The sequence below is a fragment of the Theropithecus gelada genome, chromosome 5 (assembly GCF_003255815.1).
Source record: "Theropithecus gelada isolate Dixy chromosome 5, Tgel_1.0, whole genome shotgun sequence".
NCBI classification, from domain to species: Eukaryota; Metazoa; Chordata; class Mammalia; order Primates; family Cercopithecidae; genus Theropithecus; species Theropithecus gelada.
This window is the reverse complement of record NC_037672.1, coordinates 2194789-2217851: the sequence shown is the minus strand read 5'-3', so window position 1 is coordinate 2217851 and position 23063 is coordinate 2194789. Positions and strand designations below refer to the sequence as shown.

The following is a 23063-nucleotide window of genomic DNA, read 5'->3' as shown; positions in this document are numbered from 1 at the left end:
GTTATAGTTAATTTGCATTTCCCTGAGTATTGTATTTGTTTCCTGTTTGGGTTTTCTGTTTTGTGTATTGCCTCTTCCTATTCTTTGCTCATTTTTCTGTTGAATTATTTGTCTTATCTTGTAAATGTATGAGAACTTGTTGTATATATAGCAATTAACTCTTTGTCATTTTTGTTCCAAATAGTTTTCCCAATGCATTTATTTTCTTTTTGATGTGGTGCTAGTTGTACCAGCCCTATTAATCAATCTATCCTTTTCTATTGAATTGGAATACTGTCTTTGTTGTATACAAAGACTTGGGATCAGTCTCTGGGTTGTCTGTCCTGTTCTAGAGGTCTTTTCTCTCTCTCTTTTTTTTTTTCTTTTTAAGCTTACATTTTTTTTTTTTCCCCAAGATGAAGTCTTGCCCTATCACCCAGGTTTGAGCGCAGTGGCGCGATCTCAGGTCACTGCAACCTCCGTCTCCCGGGTTTAAGCAATTCTCCTGGCTCAGCCTTCCAAGTAGCTGGGATTGCAGGTGCTTGCCACCACAGACCTGGCTAATTTTTGTATTTTTAGTAGAGGCGGAGTTTCACCATGTTGGCCAAACTGGTTTTGAGCTTCTGACCTCAGGTGATCCACCCGCCTCGGCCTCCCAAAATGCTGGGACTACAGGCGTGAGTCACCGCACCTGGCCTAAGCTTACATTTCTTGTCTCTTTGTACTTTGAAATTATTTATTAAATTAAAATATCCCTGTAGGGTCTTCAGTTGGAATTGCCTTAAATTTAGAAGAATTAAACATTTTGTGATATATATCCTAATGCTGTGGCTTTTCATTTGTACAGATCTTTTTTTATGCCATTTAATAAGATTTTACATTTTCATCATTGAGAGCCTTGTATCTTTTTTTGTTGTATTTATTCTAAGTATAATGTTTTTATATTGTAAGTGGAATATTTTCCCCTATTTGCATTTCTAGGTTGTTATTTTTCCTGCAGAAGAAATATATGTCACAGTGGTTAAGAGCACAGACTCCCAAATCATATTGCCTGGGATTGGATCCTGGTTCTGTCACTTACTGTTCAGCCCAGGCTTATTGAAATTAAAACAAAAATCTAAATTAGAAGTTTGTTTTAATGATGTTTTACTGAACCTTTAATTGCTCCACTGCAGTATTCAATCTAAGAATTTCCCCAAACCTTTAATAATACTTTTAAGGTTTCTATAAATGTTGACCTTAGGTTTTTAGAGTCACGTATTCAAATGCAAATGCCAAATAATGATTTTTTTTTTTTTTTTTGAGACGGAGTCTCACTCTGTCGCCCAGGCTGGAGTGCAGTGGAGCGATCTCGGCTCACTGCAAGCTCCGCCTCCCGGGTTCACGCCATTCTCCAGCCTCAGCCTCCCGAGTAGCTGGGACTACAGGCGCCCACCACCACGCTCGGCTAATTTTTTGTATTTTTTTTTAGTAGAGACGGGGTTTCACCGTGGTCTGGATCTCCTGACCTTGTGATCTGCCCACCTTGGCCTCCCAAAGTGCTGGGATTACAGGCGTGAGCCACCGCGCCCGGCCCAAATAATGATTTTTAATAAATGTTTTATGATTATATAGAGCTATCTTCAGTTAACTTGAAGGTACTTTACATATATATTTATTGCAATGGTACTAAGCATTTTACTTGTGAATTTTATTACATTGTGTTAAGTAAGTTAATAATGAATAAATAAGCATGATTATAGAGGTTATTTCAGTGTTAACTGTATTACTTAGATATTAGTGTTTAATGCCCCATGTTTCTTTTTTTGTTGTTTTTAAAAGCTACAGAAGTGATAAACAAGTCCAGTGTTAAGTATTCAGTACAACTTGAAGATGGGAAGAATCGATCACCAGATAAAAAGGTAAATCATTGCAAATATGAGTAATTTTAAACAGATAACACTCATTTGTTCAACAGATACTTATTAAGTGTTCTACTATGTGCTAAGCACTGTAGATACAACACCTTAAAAAAAAAAAAAAAAGAAGGGTGTTCTTGCTCTCCAAGAGCTTATAGTTTAATTTGGATGTGGGGAGGGGCAAGTAAGCACCATGAGAGAAGTAAGTTCAGAGTGCTCTGGGACAACAGGAGGGACATCTAACTCAGTTTTGTGCTATTTCATTTTGCCCTTCTGGGTATTTACGAGAAGAATCAGGGATGTCTTTCTGAAGTATGAAAATTATATCTGAGTTGAGATCTATTGGATGATTAGGAGTTGATCAACCTAGGCTGGATGCAGTGGCTCACACGGGTAATCCTAGCACACTGGGAAGCTGAGCAGGGTGGATCACTTGAGGCCAGGAATTTGAGACCAGCTTGGGCACCATAAGGAGACTCTGTCTCTACAAAAAATAATACAAAAAAAAAAAAATTAACTGAGCATGGTGGCCTGCTCCTGTAGTCCCAACTACTCAGGAGGCTGAGGCTGGAGGATCACTTGAGCCAAGGAGTTTGAGGCTGCAGTGAGCTGTGATTGCACCACAGCACTCCAGCCTGGACAACAGAGCAAGACTCAGTCTCTAAAAAATAGAAATAAAAAATAAAAAGATCCCTACCTTTAAGGGAGTAGGGACAGGACATTGAGAACATTTTCAGATAAGGGAAGAAAACTTGGAACTTTGGGTAGTGGAAATAATAGAAGTTCAGAAAGGTAGGGATATAACATTCACAATGGGTGCATTATGTGGTACGGGCTAGAGAGGAGATATAAGAAGAGGTTGTGGCCGGGCGCGGTGGCTCACACCTGTAATCCCAGCACTTTGGGAGGCCGAGGCAGGCAGATCACGAGGTCAGGAGATGGAGACCATCCTGGCTAACATGGTGAAACCCCGCCTCTACTAAAAATGCAAAAATTAGCCGAGCGTGGTGGCGGGCGCCTGTAGTCCCAGCTACTCGGGAGGCTGAGGCAGGAGAATGGCGTGAACCCGGGAGGCGGAGCTTGCAGTGAGCTGAGATCGCTCCACTGCACTCCAGCCTGGGCGACAGAGCGAGACTCTGTCTCAAAAAAAAAAAGAAAAAGAAAAGGTCGTATCACCAAAGACCTTGTGTATGAAAGTGGTAGAGGCAACATAATGTTTAAGAGAATGGACTTTGGAGTAAACTACCTGTGTTCAAGTCCCAAGCTAACTAAATTTAAACCTGAACTCCCTATAGTAAAGTGAGATAATAGGACCTGTCTCTTGGGTTGATGGGACAATTATTTGTCCCTGGGCTCACAGGATGATTATCTGCCCTTGGAGTGGAGGGAAGAGGCATCTTCCACAGAGAAGGGACTCTTCTCTTCTTCCCTCTGTAAATGAATGGACATTGTATCTCTCAGTGGTGAACAAACTGTGCTCCTTGGATCCCGAAGGCAGGGGTCTGCAAACTTTTTGCTCCCTTTCTCTCAAAATAATTTTGTTGTTTTTGTTTGTTCGTTTGTTCGAGACCGCCCCTCACTCTGTCGCCCAGGGTGGAGTGCAGTGGTGTGATCATAGCTTACTGCAATTTCCACCTCTACCTCTGCCACCGTGCCCAGCTAATTAATTGAGTCCTGGACTCAAGTGATCCTCCCAACTCAGCCTCCCAAGTAGCTGATACTGGAGGCACACACTATCATTGCCCAGCTAATGTTTGTATTTTTGGTAGAGACAGGGTTTCACCATGTTGCCCGGGGTGGCCTCAAACTCCTGGGCTCAAGCAATCCTCCCGCCTTGGCCTCCCAAAGTGCTGGGATTACAGGTGTGAGCCCCCATGCCTGGCCATCTCAAACTGTGTGTACTGCCTGATATATTTTAAAGTTGAAATTTAAAATCTTTATCACAAGTTTAAAAAAATTGCAAAGTACGTGATTTCTGCTCTATTGTTAATATTGACATTTTTACTGTTACATTATTTAAAATATATTCACAAAAATTAAATACTGTACTTTGACAACTTAATATCCACAATCATGTCATTATTGTTATTATTATTATTATTTGGAGATGGAGTCTTGCTGTGTCACCTTCACTGGAGTGCAGTGGCGCGATCTCGACTCACTGCCACCTCCGCCTCCTGGGTTAAGCAATTCTCCTGCCTCAGCCTCCTGAGTAGGTGGGATTGATTACAGGTGCCCACCACCACACCCAGCTAATTTTTGTATTTTTAGTAGATATGGAGTTTCACCATGTTGGCCAGGCTGGTCTCGAACTCCTGACCTCAGGTGATCTGCCCGCCTCGGCCCCCTTAAAGTGTTGGGATTACAGGTGTGAGCCACCGTGCCTGGCCTATTTTATTTATTAATTAATTTATTTACTTATTTATTATTTTTTGAGATGGAGTCTCACTCTGTCACCAAGGCAGGAGTGCAGTGATGCGATCTTGGCTCACTGCAACCTCCGTTTCCCGGGTTTAAGCGATTCTCCTGCCTCAGCCTCCCGAGCAGCTGGGGTTACAGGCGCACACCACCATGCCTGGCTAATTTTTATGTTTTTAGTAAAGACAGGGTTTCACCATATTGGCCAGGCTGATCTGGAACTCCTGACCTCATGATCCACCTGTCTGGGCCTCCCAAAGTGTTGAGATTACAGGCGTGAGCCACCATGCCCGGCCTCTTTTTATTATTATTTTGAGACTTTCTCACTGTGTCGCCCAGGCTGAAGTACAGTGTGGTGTGACCATGGCTCACTGTAGCCTTGACCTCCTGGGCTCAGGTGATCCTCTCCCCTCAGCCTCCTGAGTAGCTGGGACTATAGGCACATGACACCACGCCCAGCTAATTTTTGTATTCTTTGTAGGAAGACAGGATTTTGCCATTTTGCCCAGGCTGGTCTTGAACTCCTGGGCTCAAGCAGTCCTCCTGCCTCAGCCTCCCAAAGGGCCAGGATTACAGGTGTGAGCCACTGTGCCCAGCCCACAATAATCCCCTTAAAAAAGACAGAGCAAGATCTTCAACAGTTTGAAATTTTATATTTTTCTTTTTCTCCTTGAATTCCTTTCTTGTTTACTCCTCCATGGAATTTTTAATGTAATTTTATGCTTGAAAGCCTACTCTTGGAAACCATGTATTTATCTGAAACAAAAATACAAGTATGCATTAAAAATTTTCATGACATATGACCAAGCGTTAAAACATTTTCTTTCAAAATTATTTAAAAGGTAATATTAATATAGTCATTCAAAGCAACATATATATATATATGTGTGTGTGTGTGTATATATATATAAAATAAGCCTCGACTGGGTACGTTGGCTCACACCTGTAATCCTAGCACTTTAGGAGGCCAAAGCAGGTAGATTGCTTGAGTCCAAGAATTTGAGACCAGCCTGGGGAACATGGTGAAACCCCACTCTACTAAAAATAGAAAAATTCGCTGGGTGTGGTGGTGAATCCCTGTAGTCACAGCTACATGGGAGGCTGAGGTGGAAGGATCACCTAAACCAGGGACATGGAGGTTGCAGTGAGCTGAGATTGTGCCACTGCACTTCAACCTGGGCAATAGAGCAAGACCCTGTCTCAAAAAAAAAAAAAAGGAAAGGAAAAGAGAAGAAACCTTAAAAATAAAGTGTTATCATAAATAAGTCCTATAATGAAATGGATAGGATTGCTTTCCCCACCTTGATTAGTTTGTGGATCTATGAATGTATATTGTACATTGATGGAATGAGAATGAGACAGGTAGAGAACTGCTATTGAGTTGGGTTTAATTTTTTTTTTTTTTCAAGACAGAGTCTTGCTCTGTCACCCAGGCTGGAGTGCAATGGCGCGATCTTGGCTCACTGCAACCTCCACCTTCTGGGTTCAAGTGATTCTCCTGCCTCAGCCTCCTGAGTAGCTGGGATTACAGGCATGCACCACCATGCCCAGCTAATTTTTGTATTCTTAGTAGAGACGAGGTTTCTCCATGTTGACCAGAATGGTCTTGAACTCTTGACCTCGTGATCCGCCCATCTCAGCCTCCCAAAGTGCTGGGATTACAGGTGTGAGCCACTGTGCCTGGCCCCAACAATTTTTTTTAGTAGATAGATTAACATATTATTAAATAGTTTTGGTGATTTCATTTTCTCTATAAATGGTCTTTACTTGGAAGTTGTAAATTATTAATCTTCTCTCTTATGCACATATGCAACATACTCCTATCCATGACATCTCTCATTACATGCACTGATTCCCAGAACAGGGGCTTGTTGGAGGCTTTTGAGCTTTTTTTTTGAGACAGAGTTTCGTTCTTGTCATCCAAGCTGGAGTGCAATGGTGCAGTCTTGGCTCACTGCAGCCTCCACCTCCTGGATTCAAGTGATTCTCCTGCCTCAGCCTCCCGAGTAGCTGGAATTACACAGGCGCCTGCCACCATGCCCAGCTAATTTTTGTAGTTTTAGTAGAGACGGAGTTTCACCATGTTGGCCAGACTCATCTCAAATTCCTGACCTCAAGTGATCCACCTGCCTCAGCCTCCCAAAGTGCTGGGATTACAGGTGTGAGCTACTATGCGTGACTGGCTTTTGAGCTCTTGATCCAGATATGCATGCTTACCTTGGTTGAGAAAAATCACTGCTCTAGAAGACACTATGTGGTTTCCTTAGAAGGTTTGATCATAGAGGCCGGGCGCAGTGGCTCACGCCTGTAATCCCACCACTTTGGGAGGCCGAGGCAGGTGGATCACCAGGTCAGGAGATTGAGACCATCCTGGCTAACACAGTGAAACCCTGTCTCTACTAAAAATACAAAAAAAAATTAGCTGGGCATGGTGGTGGGTGCCTGTAGTCCCAGCTACTCGGGAGGCTGAGGCAGGAGAATGGCGTGAACCCAGGAGGGGAAGCTTGCAGTGAGCCCAGATCGCACCACTGCACTCCAGCCTGGGCGACAAAGCCAGACTCTGCCTCAAAAAAAAAAAAAAAAAAAAGAAGAAGTTTTGATTATAGATAATATGAAGATTGTGTCTCTGTATTACTTTAGACAAGTTTTTACCAGAAATTAGTTTGGTTTATAAATCTGTCTTATGAATCCATATTCTAATGAAATATTTTCCATTTTTCTGTAGAATCTTAAATATTCAAGAAGTCAGACATCAAGAGGTTCTGCCAAGCTCTCTCCTCAGTCCTTCGGCGTCAGACTCACAGATCAGCTATCTACTGACCAAAAACAGAAGAGCATCAGCTCATTGGCTCTTTCAAGTTGTTTAATTCCACAGTATAATCAAGAGGCTTCAGTTCTACAGAAAAAGGAGCATGAAAGAAAGCATTTCCTAATGGAGAATATAAATAATGAAAATAAAGGAAGCATTAATCTTAAAAGAAAACATATTACATATAATAATTCTTCAGAGAAAACAAGTAAACAAATGGCATTGGAAGAAGATACTGATGAGGCTGAAGCCCACCTAAATTCTGGGAACTCAGGAGCATTGAAAAAACATTTTTGTGATATTAGGCATTTGGATGATTGGGCAAAAAGCCAGCTGATTGAAATGCTCAAACAGGCAGCAGCCCTGGTGGTAACTCTGATGTATACTGATGGTTCCACCCAGTTAAGAGCTGACCAGGTTAGTAAACAGTGATGGTTTTTGTTTGCTGTCTTGACACCATAAAAGAAGCCCATTTTCTTAGTGTCTGATTTTGATAGGAGAGCTAGAAACAAGATTTTAAGGCTTTCCCTCCCCTCCAGTGGTAAGTGATTGACAATGTATAGCTCCCATCGGTTTCTTAGGAAACTGCAAAACTGTTTTCCAGAGTGGGTGTGCCATTTTACTTTCCACCAGCAGTGTACTAGGGTTTCAAATTCTCCACCTCCTTGTCAACACTTGTTGTTGTCTATTTTTTTTTTTTATTTTAGCCATTCTAGTGATTCTGAAGTGGTATTTCATGGTGGTTTTAAATTGTATTTCCCTATTACCTAGTGACATTGAGCATCTTTTCATGTGCTTATTGGCCATTCGTATGTCTTCTTTGATATCTTCTTTCTGTTTTGATGATTTGATGAAATATCTGTTCAAATTTTTTGCCCATTTTAAAATTGGGTTATTTGTGTTTTATTTTGGATCTGTAAGCATTCTTTATATATTATGATACAAGTCTCTTATAAGATATATCATTTATACTTCTGCCAATTTCTGGCTTATTTTTAAAGAATTTATTGAGGGTGTCTTTTGAAGCACAAAATTTTAAAAATTTGATCTCTGTTGATTTTTAAAAAAAATCTTTCCCTCCCTCCCTCCCTTCTTTCCCTCCTTCCCTCCCTCCCTCCCTCCCTCCTTCCCTCCCTCTCCTTTCCTCTCTTTTCCTCTTCTTTCCTCTCCTTTCCTGCACCCATCACCCAAGCAGTATACACTGCACACAATTTGTAGTCTTTTATCCCTCACCCCCTTCCCACCCTTTCCTCCTGAGTCCCCAAAGTCCATTGTGTCATTCCTATGCCTTTGCATCCTCATAGCTTAGCTCCCACTTATGAGTGAGAACATACAATGTTTGATTTTCCATTCCTGACTGACTTCACTTAGAATAGTAGTCTCCAGTCTCATCCAGGTCACTGCGAATGCCATTAATTCATTCATTTTTATGGCCGAGTAGTATTCCATCATATGTATATAGCACAGTTTCTTTATTCACTCCTTGATTGATGGGCATTTGGGTTGGTTCCACATTTTTGCAATTGCAAATTGTGCTGCTATAACCATGCATGTGCAAGTATCTTTTTCATATAATGACTTCTTTTCCTCTGGGTAGATACCCAGTAGTGGGACTGCCGGATCAAATGGTAGTTCTACTTTTAGTTCTTTAAGGAATTTCCACACTGTTTGCCATAGTGGTTGTACTAGTTTACATTCCCACCAGAAGTATAGAAGTGTTCCCTGTTCACTGCATCCATGCCAATATCTATGATTTTTTGACTTTTTGATTATGGCTATTCTTGCAGGAGTAAGGTGGTATTGCATTGTGGTTTTGATTTGCATTTCCATGATCATTAGTGATATTGAGCATTTTTTCATAATTCGGTGGCCATTTGTATATCTTCTTTGGAGAATTGTCTATTTATGTCCTTAGCCCACTTTTTGATGGGATTGTTTGTTTTTTTCTTGCTAATTTGTTTGAGTTCATTGTAGATTAAGGATATTAGTCCTTTGTCAGATGTATGGATTGTGAAAATTTTCTCCCACTCTGTGGGTTGTCTGTTTACTTTGTTGACTATTCCTTTTGCTATGCAAAAGCTTTTTAGTTTAATTCTTGCTAATTTGTTTGAGTTCATTGTAGATTAAGGATATTAGTCTTTGTCAGATGTATGGATTGTGAAAATTTTTTCCCACTCTGTGGGTTGTCTGTTTCCTCTGCTGACTATAGTTTTTGCTATGCAAAAGCTTTTTAGTTTAATTAAGTCTCAGTTATTTATCTTTGTTTTTATTACATTTCCTTTTGGGTTCTTGGTCATGACATCCTTGCCTAAGCCAGTGTCTAGGAGGGTTTTTCCAATGTTATCTTCTAGAATTTTTATAGTTTCAGGTATTAGATTTAAGTCTTTGATCCATCTTGAGCTGACGTTTGTATAATGTGAGAGATGAGGATCCAGTTTCATTTTATATGTGGCTTGCCAATGATCTCAGCACCATTTGTTGAATAGGATGTCCTTTCCCCACTTTATGTTTTTGTTTGCTTTGTCGAAGATCAGTTGGCTATAAGTATTTGGGTTTATTGCTGGGCGCAGTGGCTCACACCTGTAATCCCAGCACTTTGGGAGGCCGAGGCGGGAGGATCATGAGGTCAGGAGATCGAGACCATTCTGGCTAACACAGTGAAACCCCGTCTCTACTAAAAATACAAAAATTAGCCGGGCGTGGTGGCGGGTGCCTGTAGTCCCAGGTACTCGGGAGGCTGAGGCAGGAGAATGGCGTGAACCTGGGAGGCAGAGCTTGCAGTGAGCTGAGATCACGCCACTGGACTCCAACCTGGGCGGCAGAGCGAGACTCTGTCTCAGAAAAAAACAAAAAGTATTTTGGTTTATTTCTGGGTTTTCTATTTGCTTCAGTTGGTCTGTGTGCCTATTTTTATGCCAGTACCACGCTGTTTTGGTAATGATGCTTATAGTATAGTTTGAAATCAGGTACTGTGATGCCTCCAGATTTGTTCTTTTTGCTTAGTCTTGCTTACTTTTTATTTTTATTTTTATTTTTTTTTTGAGACAGAGTCTTGCTCTGTCACCCAGGCTGGAGTGCAGTGGTGTGATCTCAGCTCACTGCAACCTCCAACTCCTGGGTTCAAGTGATTCTTCTGCCTCAGCCTCGCAAGTAGCTGGGACTACAGGTGCGTGCCACCACACCTGGCTAATTTTTGTATTTTTAGTAGAATGAGGTTTCACCATATTGGCCAGGTTGGTCTTGAACTCCTGACCTGGTGTTCTACCCACCTTGGCCTCCCAAAGTGCTGGGATTACAGGTATGAGCCACCATGCCTGGCCTAGGATTGTTTTTTATAGTTCTGTGAAGAATGATGGTGGTATTTTGATGGGAATTGCATTGAATTTGTAGATTGTTTTTGGCAGTGTAGTCATTTTCACAATATTGATTCTACCCATCCATGAGCATGGGATGTGCTTCCATTTGTTTGTGTCATCTGTTATTTCTTTCAGCAGTGTTTTGTAGTTTTCCATGCAAAGGTCTTTCACCTCCTTGGTTAGGTATATTCGTAAGTATTTTATTTTTTTGCAGCTATTGTAAAAGGGGTTGAGTTCTTGATTTGATTCTAAGCTTAGTCACTGTTAGTGTATAGAAGAGCTACTGATTTGTGTACCTTAATTTTGTATCCAGAAACTTGACTGAATTCTTTCATCAGTTATAGGAGCTTTCTGGAGGAATCTTTAAGGTTTTCTAGGTAAACAATCATGTAATCAGCAAATAGTGACAGTTTGACTTCCTCTTTATTGATTCGGTTGCTTTTTATTTCTTTCTTTTGTCTGATTGCTCTGGCTAGGACTTCCAGTACTATATTGAAGGGAAGTGGTGAGAGTGGGCATCCTTGTCTTGTTCCAGTTCTCACGGGGAATGCTTTCAACTTTTCTCCATTAAGTATTATGTTGCCTGTGGGTTTATAATAGATGGCTTTTATTATATTGAGGTATGTCCCTTGTGTGCCAATTTTGCTGAGAGTTTTAATAATAAAGCAATGCTGGATTTTGCTGAATGCTTTTTCTGCATCTATTGAGATGATCATGTGATTTTTGTTTTTAATTCTGTTTATGTGACGTATCACGTTTATTGACTTGCGTATGTTAGACCATCCCTGTATCCCTGGTATGAAACCCACTTGATCATGGTGGATTATCTTTTTGATATGTTGTTGGATTTGGTTAGCTAGTATTTTGTTAAGGACTTTTGCACCTATGTTCATCAGGGATATTGGTCTGTAGTTTTCTCTTTTGGTGATATTCTCTCCTGGTATTGGTACTAGGGTGATACTGACTTCATAGAATGATTTAGTGAGGATTCCCTCTTTTTCTATCTTGTGGAATAGTGTCAATAGGATCAGTACTGATTCTTCTTTGAATGTCTGGTAGAATTCTGTTGTGAATCTGTCTGGTCCTGGACTTTTTTTGTTGGTAATTGTTTTGTTACCATTTCAATCTCACTGCTTGTTATTGGTTTGTTCAGGACATCTAATTCTTCCTGATTTAAACTAGAAGGGTTGAATCTTTCCAGGAATTTATCCATATCCTCTAGATTTTTGAGTTTATGTTTGTAAAGTTATTCATATAGCCTTGAGTGATCTTTTGCATTTTTGTGGTGTCAGTTGTTGTATCTCCCATTTTGTTTCTAATTGAGCTTATTTGGATTTTCTCTCTTCTTTTATTGGTTAATCTTGGTAATGGTCTATCAATTTTATTTATCTTTTCAAAGAACCAGCTTTTTGTTTCATTTATCTTTTTTTTTTTTTTTTTTTTTTTGAGACAGAGTTTTGCTCTTGTGTAGGCTGGAGTGCAATGGCACAATCTCAGCTCGCTGCAATCTCTGCCTCCCGGGTTCAAGTGATTCTCCTGCCTCAGCCACCCAAGTAGCTGGGATTACAGGCATGTACCACCACACCTGGCTAATTCTTTGTATTTAGTAGAGACAGGGTTTCACCATGTTGGTCAGACTGGTCTCCAACTCCTGACCTCAGGTGATCCGCCCTCCTCTGCCACCCAAAGTGCTGGGATTACAGGCATGAGCCACCGTGCCTGGCATTTGTTTCATTTATCTTTTGTATTTTGTTTGTTTGTTTGTTTCAATATCATTGAATTCCGCTCTGATCGTGGTCATTTCCTTTCTTCTGCTGGGTTTAGGTTTGGTTTGTTCTTGTTTCTGTAGTTCCTTGAGGTATGACCTTAGATTGTCTGTGCTCTTTCAGACATTTTTTTGTTTGTTTGTTTTTGAGACGGAGTCTTGCTCAGTCGCCCAGGCTGGAGTGCAGTGGCGCGATCTCAGCTCACTGTGAGCTCCGCCTCCTGGGTTCATGCCGTTCTCTGCCTCAGCCTCCCGAGTAGCTGGGTCTACAGGCGCCCGCCACCACGCCTGGCTAATTTTTTTTGTATTTTTAGTAGAGACGAGGTTTCACCATGTTAGCCAGGATGGTCTCGATCTCCTGACCTTGTGATCTGCCCGCCTAGGCCTCTCAGAGTGCTGGGATTACAGGCGTGAACCACTGCACCCGGCCAGACTTTTTGATGTAGGTGTTTAGGGCTATGAACTTTCTTCTTAGCACTGCCTTTGCTGTATCCAAGAGGTTTTGATAGATTGTGTCACTGTTGTCCTTCAGTTTGAAGAATTTTTTTTTTTTTTTTTAAAGGGAGTCTTACTATGTTGCCAGGCTGGAGTGCAGTGGCAGATCTTGGCTCACTGCAACCTCTGCTTCCCAGGTTCAAGTGATTCTCCTGCCTCAGCCTCCCAAGTAGCTGAGAATACAGGCACGTGCCACCATGCCCAGCTAATTTTTGTATTTTTAGTAGAGACGGGATTTCACCATGTTGGCCAGGATGATCTCGATCTCCTAACCTCATAATCTGCCCTCCTTGGCCTCTCATAGTGCTGGGATTACAGGCGTGAGCCACCATGCCCAGCCCAGTTTGAAGAATTGTTTAATTTCCATCTTGATTTCATTTTTGAGCCAATGATCATTCAGGAGCAGGTTATTTGATTTCCATGTATTTATGTGGTTTTGAAGGTTCCTTTTGGAGTTGATTTACAGTTTTATTCCACTGTGGCCTGAGAGAGTGCTTGATATAAGTTCAGTTTTCTTAAATTTACTGAGGCTCATTTCATGGCCTATCATATGGTCTATCTTGGAGAAAGTTCCATGCACTGATGAATGGAATGTATATTCTGTGGTTGTTGAGTAGAATGCTCTGTAAATATCTGTTAAGTCTATTTGTTCCAGGGTACAGTTTAAATCCATTGTTTCTTTTTTTTTGTTTTGTTTTGTTTTGTTTTGAGACGGAGTCTCGCTCTGTCGCCCACGCTGGAGTGCAGTGGCCAGATCTCAGCTCACTGCAAGCTCCGCCTCCCGGGTTCCCGCCATTCTCCTGCCTCAGCCTCCCGAGTAGCTGGGACTACAGGTGCCCACCACGACACCGGCTAATTTTTTATATTTTTAGTAGAGACAGGGTTTCACCGTGGTCTCGATTTCCTGACCTCATGATCTGCCCGCCTCGGCCTCCCAAAGTGCTGGGATTACAGGTGTGAGCCACCGCGCCTGGCCAAATCCATTGTTTCTTTGTTGACTTTCTGTCTTGATAAACTGTCTGGTGCTGTCGGTGGAGTCTTGAAGTCCCCGACTATTACTGTGTTAGCTACTCTTGCTTGCTTTTGGTCTCCCTTTGCATGGAATGTCTTTTTCCACCCTTTTACCTTAAGTTTATGTGAGTCCTTATGTGTTAGGTGAGTTTCTTATAGGCAGCAGATAGTTGGTTGGTGAATTCTTATCCATTCTGCAATTCTGTATCTTTTAAGTGGAACATTTAGGCCATTTACATTTAACCTTAGTATTGCGTTGTGAGGTACCATTCCATTCATTGTACTGTTTGTTGCCTGCATAGCTTGTTTCTTTTCTTTTTTTTAATTGTATTTTTGCTTTATAGGGCCTGTGAGATGTGCGCTTTAAAGAGATTGTGTTTTGATGTGTTTCCAGGATTTGTTTCAAGATTTAGAACTCCTTTTAACAGTTGTAGTACTGGCTTCCTAGTGGCGAATTCTCTCAGCATTTGTTTGTGTGAAAAGGACTGTATCCTTCCTTCACTTATGAAACTTAGTTTCGCTGGAAACAATTGTTTTGTTTCAGGAGGCTGAAGATAGGGCCCAGTCCCTTCTAGCTGGGAGGGTTTCTGCTGAGAAATCTTCTGTTAATCTGATAGGTTTTCCTTTATAGGTTACCTGGTGCTTTTGCCTCATAGCTCTTAAGATTCTTTCCTTTGTCTTAACTTTAGATAACCTGATGACAATGTGCCTAGGCAATGATCTTTTTGCTGTGAATTTCCCAGGTGTTCTTTGAGCTTCTTGTATTTGGATGTCTAGGTCTCTAGTAAGTCCAGGGAAGTTTTCCTTGATTATTCCCCAAATATGTTTTCCAAACTTTTAGATTTCTCTTCTTCCTCAGGAACGCCAATTATTCTTAGGTTTGGTCGTTTAACATAATGTGAGACTTCTTGGAGGCTTTATGTTTTCTTATTCTTTTTTCTTTATCTTTGTTGGATTGGGTTAATTTGAAAACCTTGTCTTTGAGCTCTGAAGTTCTTTCTTCTGCTTGTTTAATTCTAATGCTGAGATTTTCCAGAGCATTTTGCATTTCTATAAGTGTATCCATTGTTTCCTGAAGTTTTTATTTTTTTAATATATACTATCTATACCTATTTCATTGAAAATTTCTCCCCTCATTTCTCTCTCCCTCCCTTCCTTCCTTCCTTCCTTCCTTCCTTCTTTCTTTCTTTCTGTTTTTTTTTTTTGGGAGTGTTGTGGGGGACGGAGTCTCACTGTGTCACCCAGGCTGGAGTGCAGTGGCATGATCTGGGCTCACTGTAACCTCCGCCTCCCGGGTTCACACCATTCTCCTGCCTCAGCCTCCCGAGCAGCTGGGACTACAGGCATGTGCCACCATGCCTGGCTAATTTTTTATATTTTTAGTAGAGATGGAGTTTCACCATGTTAGCCAGGATGGTCTCAATCTCCTGACCTCGTGATCTGCCTGCCTTGGCCTCCCAAAGTGCTGGGATTACAGGCGTGAGCCACAGCACCTGGCCTCCCCTCATTTCTTGTATCATTTTTTTTGACTTCCTTAAATTGGGCTTTGCCTTTCTCTAGTCCCTCCCTGATTAACTTAATAACTAACCTTCTGAATTCTTTTTCAGGTAAATCAGGGGTTTCTTCTTGGTTTGGATCCACTGCTGGTGAGCTAGTATGATTTTTTGGGCATGCTAAAGAACCTTATTTTGTCATATTACCAGAGTTGGTTTTCTGGTTCCTTCTCATTTGGTTAGGCTCTGTCAGAGGGAAGGTCTAGGACTCAAGGCTGTTGTTCAGATTCTTTTATCCCACAGGGTGTTCCCTTTATGTAGTCCTCTCCCGATTTTCCTAGGGATGTGGCTACCTGAGAGCTGAGCTGTAGTGACTGTTATCTGTCTTCTGAATCTAGTCACCCAGCAAGTCTACCAGGCTCCAGGCTGGTGCTAGGGATTGTGTGCTCAGAGTCCTGTGATGTGAACTGTCTGTGAGTCTTTTGGCCATGGACACCAACACAGTATTTGGGGTGTTTCCTGGGTCCTGCAGGAGCAATCTGCTTCCTTCAGAGGGTCTGTGTTCTCTCTGCTTTCGTGATTTATTCTTGTAATCATTCTAGAGCAAAAGGTCACAATGCAAGCCTCCACGCTCTGCTCTGTCCGTCCCAGGGGGAGCTGCAATCTACTCCTGCCTCCCATCTGGCATGATCTCCTAATTCTCTCTGATTATTGGAACTTTGTAGTAAGTTTTGAAATCAAGAAGAGTGGGTCCTCCAACTTTGTATTTTTCTTTTTCTTTTTTTTTTTTTTTGAGACGGAGTCTCACTGTGTCTCCCAGGCTGGAGTGCAGTGGCGCGATCTCGGCTCACTGCAAGCTCCGCCCCCCGGGTTCACGCCATTCTCCCGCCTCAGCCTCCCAAGTAGCTGGGACTACAGGCGCCCGCTACCGCGCCCGGCTAGTTTTTTGTATTTTTAGTAGAGACGGGGTTTCACCATGTTAGCCAGGATAGTCTCGATCTCCTGACCTTGTGATCCACCCGCCTCGGCCTCCCAAAGTGCTGGGATTACAGGCTTGAGCCACCGCGCCCGGCCCCAACTTTGTATTTTTCAAGATTCTTTTGGGTATTGTGCTTCCTTCGCTTGTCAGTTTTAGGATCAGTTTGTCAATTTATGCAAAAATCCAACTGGAATTTTGATATAAATTGTGTTAAATCTCTAGATTAATTTTGTGAGTCTTGCCATCTTATTATAATAGTATTGAGTTTTCTGATCCATAAACATGGGATAATGGGATATTCTGATCCATAAACATGGGGTATCTCCATTTATTTAAAACTTTAATTTCCTTTAGGATGTTTTATAGTTTTCAGTGTAGTATGCAAGTCTTGCTTTACCTTTCATTTTTTTAAAGGCATTTTGATGGCTAAAGAATGTAAGTTGATAGTTTATTTTCTTCCAGTAGTTTCATAATATTACTCTACTGTTGGCTGGGCACGGTGGCTCACACCTGTAATCCTAGCACTTTGAGAGGGCAAGGTCGGCGGATTGCCTGAGCTCAGGAGTTCAAGACCAGCCTGGGCAACACAGTGAAACCCTGTCTCTACTAAAATACAAAAAAATTGGCTGGGTGTGGCGGTGTTAGCCTGTAGTCCTTGCTATTCTGGAGGCTGAGGCAGGAGAATTGTTTGAACCCGGGAGGCGGAGGTTGCGGTGAACTGAGATTGTACCACTGCACTCTAGTCTGGGTGACAGAGCAAGACTCCATCTCTTTAAAAAAAAAAAAAAAGTATGTATATATATCTACTGTCTTCTGAGTTGCTTTATTTCCGACGAGAAATCTGCCGTCATCCTTATCTTTGTTTCTATCTATGTAATGTGTTCTCTCACCACCCCCCACCCTTTATCACTGGTTTTAAGCAAATGATCTGTAGTTTTCTTCATGTTCTTGTACTTGAGGTTTATTGATCTTCTTGGTTCTAATGATTAACTTGGGGATAAAGGACAAACTTATTATTATGTTGAGTTTTTAAATCCTTGAGTATTATATGTCTTTGTTATTTAGGTCTTCTCTGATTTCTTTCATTAGCATTTTGTAGTTTTCAGCATACATATCCTGTATGTATTTTGTTAGTTTATACTTAAGTATTTCATTTTTTAGAGTTCTATAAATGGTGGTTTTAAAAAATTTTATTTTCACATGTTATTGCTAGAATATAAAAATATATTACATTTTTGTCCTTTGATCTTGTATCCTGCAACCTTGCTAAATTTACATGTTAGCTTCAGGATTCATTTTTTACAGGTTCCTTTAGATTTTCTACACAGACATTCATGCCATCTGTTAATAGGGAAAGTATGATGCTTCCTTTCTGATGTGTATGCCTTTTATTCCTTTCTCCTTTCATATTGCCCTGGATGAGACTTCCATCATGATGTTGGAGAGGGTAGAGACCAGATTTGGAGCGTAAAGTCATGGATTCGGCTTTTGGCCTCAATTGTCATTAAAAAAGCCATTCATTTTCAAGTTTAATTTTAGGCCTTTTCTTGTTCTCTCTGCTTAATTTTAAAATGTGTATCTTGCTACAACAGATATATTGTCTAGGTTTAATTTATTTTGTTGTGTTTCCACAGACCCCCATTTCCTCTGTTAGAGGAATTGTGATGTTACTCAAACGCCAAGCAGAGGGTGGCCATGGTTGTCCAGATGCCCCGGCCTGTGGTCCTGTCCTGGAGGGCTTTGTGTCGAATGATCTATGCATCTACATTCAAATAGAGCACTCTGCTATCTGGGACCAAGAACAGGAGGCACATCGACAATTTGCCCGGTAAAAAATCTTCACGCATGGACTCACACCCTACTTACATGCCTGCTTTATACTAATGGAAAGTTTTTCAAGGTCCAGTTTTAATTGTTTAAACTTTTAGAAGTTTTGTGTGGGCACATGAAAATAAAATGGATCCAAGTGATAGAAATCTCTGCAAATACTGGCCCTCTCTCTCCCAGAGAGTATCCGGAATGGAGTTCCATTCTGTGGGAGCAGCCTGCTCCAGGACTTGAAGCAACTTCACAATGAGAAGCTAGGGAGAAAAGCATCAACCCCAGACCCTGAAAATCCCCTGTCACTGGCAGAGTCCCAGATGATTTTCCTTATCATACTTGTTCATTCATTCACAGCATTAGAAAACAAAGTTATCACTGCCTGCAAACAATAAATTGTCCTTAATACCACCAAGGATGGGACTAGTTTCAAAGCTCTATGTCTGTGGAAAGAGGCAAGACCTGTCTCACCTCTTTGGACTGGCCCTCTTAGAATCACAGAATTTTAGAGCAGGCAGGATTCCTCCTGCTGCCCCTTCTGGATTCTGAAAAACCCTTTCTGGGATGGATCTTGTACTCTTCCTCACTGTTTCTTTGCTTAGGTTATGCACATGACTTGGGCTTCTGCCTCAAATGGAGGTATCCACTACCTTCCCAGCCCTCTGATTTAAGGCCAGTTAGCCACCCTGGAAGATCAAGGCAGCTCCGGAGGAAGCTGGGCCCCATTACTAGCCTTTCCATGCTTCATACAGGCTCACTGGGCTCTGGGTGATTTTAGGTAACTTTTGGGGAGAAGGGGACAATGTGTGACAAACATAGCTTTCAGCTCCCAACAGAACCCTTCATTTTCTTTTTATGTAATTTTCTCTTTAAAGAACAACTGGTCAGGTCTAGTGTATGGAGATCCCTTGTGAGGACAGAGCCCTAATATCTGGATGATGTTTCTGAATCTAGTTGACGTTTTGCACTTGGACATCTAGTGGTCATTTTAGGCAAACATGTCCAGACTGAACTCCTGTCTTCCCTGGACCCTGCCTCCTGTGGCCTGGCTGGCTTAGTCAGTGTCAGCCCTCCATGAGCTTAGGCAAAAAGTCCTGGGGTTAACTCTGACTTCTCTCTACTTTCCACAAACCATATCAAGCTCTCAGCAAGTCCTATTGGCTCTGCCTTCAAGTGTAGCTAGAATCTGCCCTCTGCTTATCTACTGTGTTGCTGTTACTCGGCGCAGGTTGTTACCTCCTACTGGATCACAAGAACTTCCACACGGGACTCCTGCTTCCACCTGCCCCTTCAGTCTGTTTTCCGTGCAGCACCCAGAGCTGGCCTGTTAAAGCACAAATCAGATCACATCACTTCCCTGCCCCAAACCCTCAAACAACTCCTGCTTCACTCTGAGGAAAACCCAAAATCACTGCTTTTAGGCCTTCTGGCTAAGATCAAGTGTAGAAAAGCCACAGGACCTGTGAAGGCCCTTGCCCTCAAGGTCTGCTTACTCTGGCCCCTCCACTGTCTTCAGCCTCACCCCTCCTCTCTCCCGGCCCTTTCAGTGCACTCCCACCCACCTCCTTGCTGTTCCTGACCATGTGTTACGCGCCTCTGCCCAAGGGCCTGGTGCCACCATCCCTCCCTGCAGCATTCTCCCAAATAACTGCATGGTTTGCTGCCACATTCCTTTATGTTTTTCTCTGAAAAAACAAAAAGTAAACTATGAAAACACAAAAGTACAGAGTAGTATACGCATCCACCCAGGCCAACATTATCAAAGGTTTTTCCTTACTTCCTTCCTCTGTCCGTTTCCTGGGGCAGGGGGAGAGGACTGAGGTTAAAGAAAATCCCAACCTATTGTTTTGCCCTCTCATGACTCTAAAAACTATGGGCTTTGTTTTGTTTTGTTTTTACAGAGCCACAGTGCCATTTTAAAACTTAACAAGTTGTATATCCAGTCCAAATTTGAAGCTACCTGATTGTCTAAAAAATGTCCTTCTACAGTTGACTTGTTGGAATCAGGACATAGCATTGGGTGGCCATGTCTCTATTTTTTTCTAATCTGGAGCATCCCTCAGCCCCTCTCCCTGTCTTGGAGGAGGTCCCATGTCCTGGATTCGTTTGTTTGCCTCATCATGAAGTTCTTTAACTTGTTCTCTCTCCTCCATATTTTCTGTAAACTGGAGTTAGCTCTAAATGCTTGATTATTTGGGTCCAACTTGTTTTGCACAGCACTTCCTAGGTGGAGTCATAAGCTTCACACTCCATCTGTGATGCAGTTGGATGGCCAGATTTAACAAATTAAAATATAGGACACTAAATTTGAATTTCAGATAAATAACTAATTTCTTAGTATACGTATGTCCCAAATATTGCATGGGACATACTTATACTAGAAGAATACATCTCTAAAAAATATGTAATTTTTTTCAGATAATAATTATTCATGATTTTTCTGAAATTCAGACTTAACTGGTGTCCTCCAGACTTCCTTTAGTGATGCAATTGGGTTGTCCCAGTTTTCATGGTGCTGAGAGGGAGCAGCGGGTTCAGGTGGTGTCAGCACAAGCCCTTCCTTATAAACTTCTCCCCCAAACTTTCCCTTAATGGTTTTGTCCTTTGATGAGGATCATCTAAATTACTTATTTAATTATGGCTAGTAAGATGGTGATTTTTCTAACTCTATCGTTTCTTCCACATCTAGTGGCTAAAATTTTCTGTAAATAACTTTCCTCTACCAACTAGGCTTTTGTTTACCTTATCCTTCATGTCTTTCCTCAAGAGTTACCTTGGCTTAGGAACAGTGGCTCAGGCTGAGGTGGGAGGATGGCTTGAGGCTGGAGTTTGAGACTAGCCTGAGCAACACAGTGAGACCCCATCTCTACAAAAAATTTTAAAATTACCCGGGTACAGTGGCATGTGCCTATGGTCCCAGCTACTCCAGAGGCTGATGTTGGAGGATCACTTGAGCCCAGCAGTTTGAACCTGCAGTGAGCTATGATTGCGCTACTGCACTCTAGCCTGGATGACAGAGTGAGGCCCTGTCTTAAAAAAAAAAAAAAAAAAAAAAAAAATTTACCAAGCTAAAATAAATAAAAAAGAAAAAAGAATTACCTTATCAGACCTTCCTTGACCACCCTACATGAGATGGTACCCCACTGCTAACCCCACATACATGACTTTCATTTGTGTTCAGTAGTGTGTTCATTAATGTATCCCCAATATCTAAGAACAATGCTACAAAGCAAGTGTTTAATCAGTATTTATTCAATATTATCGTTGAATGAATGAATGTTGAGGCTTAATTTTTATAAGTTCTAGGACAATCAAATTAATACATTGCCTTAAGTACCATAAATTGGAAATAATAATCCCAATCCTATGATTATGTCTTTGAGATTCAAAATAAATTTAAATAAATCACATTTAAATTAATACACATACTTTTTTGCACAAAACATGTTTAATAACATTTATTAAATGACCTGTGCAAGGCCTTTCACATACACACTGTCCCTTCACCTTCACATTCTCTCTGTATGTTATACCTTATTCACTCCATTTTACAGATGAGAAAGCCTCAAATCTAGCTTATATATATGTAAATATATATGTGTGTATGTGCGTATATACATGTACATATATACATGTTTTATTTTAAGAGCCAGAGTCTCTCTTTGTTGCCCAAGTTGGAGTGCAGTGGTTGTGATCACGACTCATTGCAGCGTCAACCTCCTGGGCTCAAGTGATTGTCCCTCCTCAGCAGCCTTACCCCAGTAGCTAGGACTTTAGGACTATAGGCATGCACCACCATGCCTCGCTAATTGCCATTTAGCTTACAAGGTATTCTTCTTGTTGTTTGTTTTATAAAGATAAAAATCAATTAGTCTCTTATTAGCAGAAGATAGTGTAGTTGGTAGATTACCTTATCATGAAACTCTTGAGTTTTAAGGATGAAGGAGCAGCAATGGGAAGTGGGCTCCATGGCCCCAGTTCTTCTCCTTCATAAGCTCTTTACTCCATCTTGGACACCCTCCTCACCGGTCCAGCCAAGCCAAGATCTGAAGCTGTGTTATTGGCACTTTACCCTCCCTACCATCCTGGCCGCCCTTTTCAAGGGAAACCAAGGTGAAATCACATAAAGTACAAAAAGCCTACAAATGTCTTTCTGTGGAACAAGTCCAAGCAAAATCTAACTGCAATTTGGCTAAGTGTGCAAAGCTCATTAGGCTCTTGATTTCTTTCTCCCTCAGCTCTAACCAAAGAACCTCGACCTTCTGGGACCAAGAACAGGAGGCACATCAACAATTTGCCAGGTAAGAAATCTTCATTAATGTATTAATGAACATTTACTATAAAGAGGGATTGATGGCTTTGGTAGCTTAGAGGTTGGGCCCTGGCAGCAGGAAGATACGGTCTCAGATCCCAGCATTGCCATTTGTTAGTCATTTAACCCTGGCCAAATTGCTTAAGCTTTTCAAGACTAAGTTTTCTCATCTGCAAAATGGTTCTAGTGCATGCCAGATAGGATCGTGATGAGGTTTCAATGCAGCAATCACTTCACACACAATGCTACAAAGTGTTCAGCATGGTATCTGGCACATGGTAAGTATTCAGTCAGTTTTAACAATTGTGAATCCCATATTCAAAGTGCTCATGGTATAATGGAGAGAACAAATGTTCAAGGTACCTTATAATAGAGCAAGTGTGCTTCCCACTGTACTACATGTGTGGGCAGGGGTATAGAAGAGATACAGAAGAGGGAGCAGCCCCCTGCCTGCGGAATTAGGGCATACCTTCCTGAAGATGGCCCTTGAACAGTTTGTGAAAACTGTGGGAAGAGAACTGTAGTCAAGAATACAGTATATGCAGTGGCCCAGGAGCAGAGCAGGACATGGCACAGCCTGGTGGTGGAGGAAAGGGAATTTAGTGCGATGAGAGAGTAGAATGTTTGAGGGGAGCTCTGGGAGAACGGGCTAGAGAGTCATCTTGGGGCCTGGCTGTAAAGAGCCCAGAGTAAGTGTACCTTGCTCAGGGATGTAGGTCTTAATCTA

The 23063-nt window shown here is 41.7% G+C and overlaps 1 protein-coding gene across 2 annotated transcripts in view; it reads left to right on the top strand.

The window, feature by feature from the left end:
* LOC112625371 (DNA polymerase nu) overlaps positions 1 to 23063 on the top strand; it is a 169638-nt gene that overhangs the window by 29011 nt on the left and 117564 nt on the right. For both annotated transcript variants that reach the window (XM_025386644.1, XM_025386645.1), the window contains 3 exons: positions 1801 to 1880; positions 7021 to 7521; positions 17838 to 18031. In XM_025386644.1, the coding sequence (XP_025242429.1) occupies positions 1801 to 1880; positions 7021 to 7521; positions 17838 to 18031 (775 nt within the window). The remainder of the gene's footprint in view (positions 1 to 1800; positions 1881 to 7020; positions 7522 to 17837; positions 18032 to 23063) is intronic.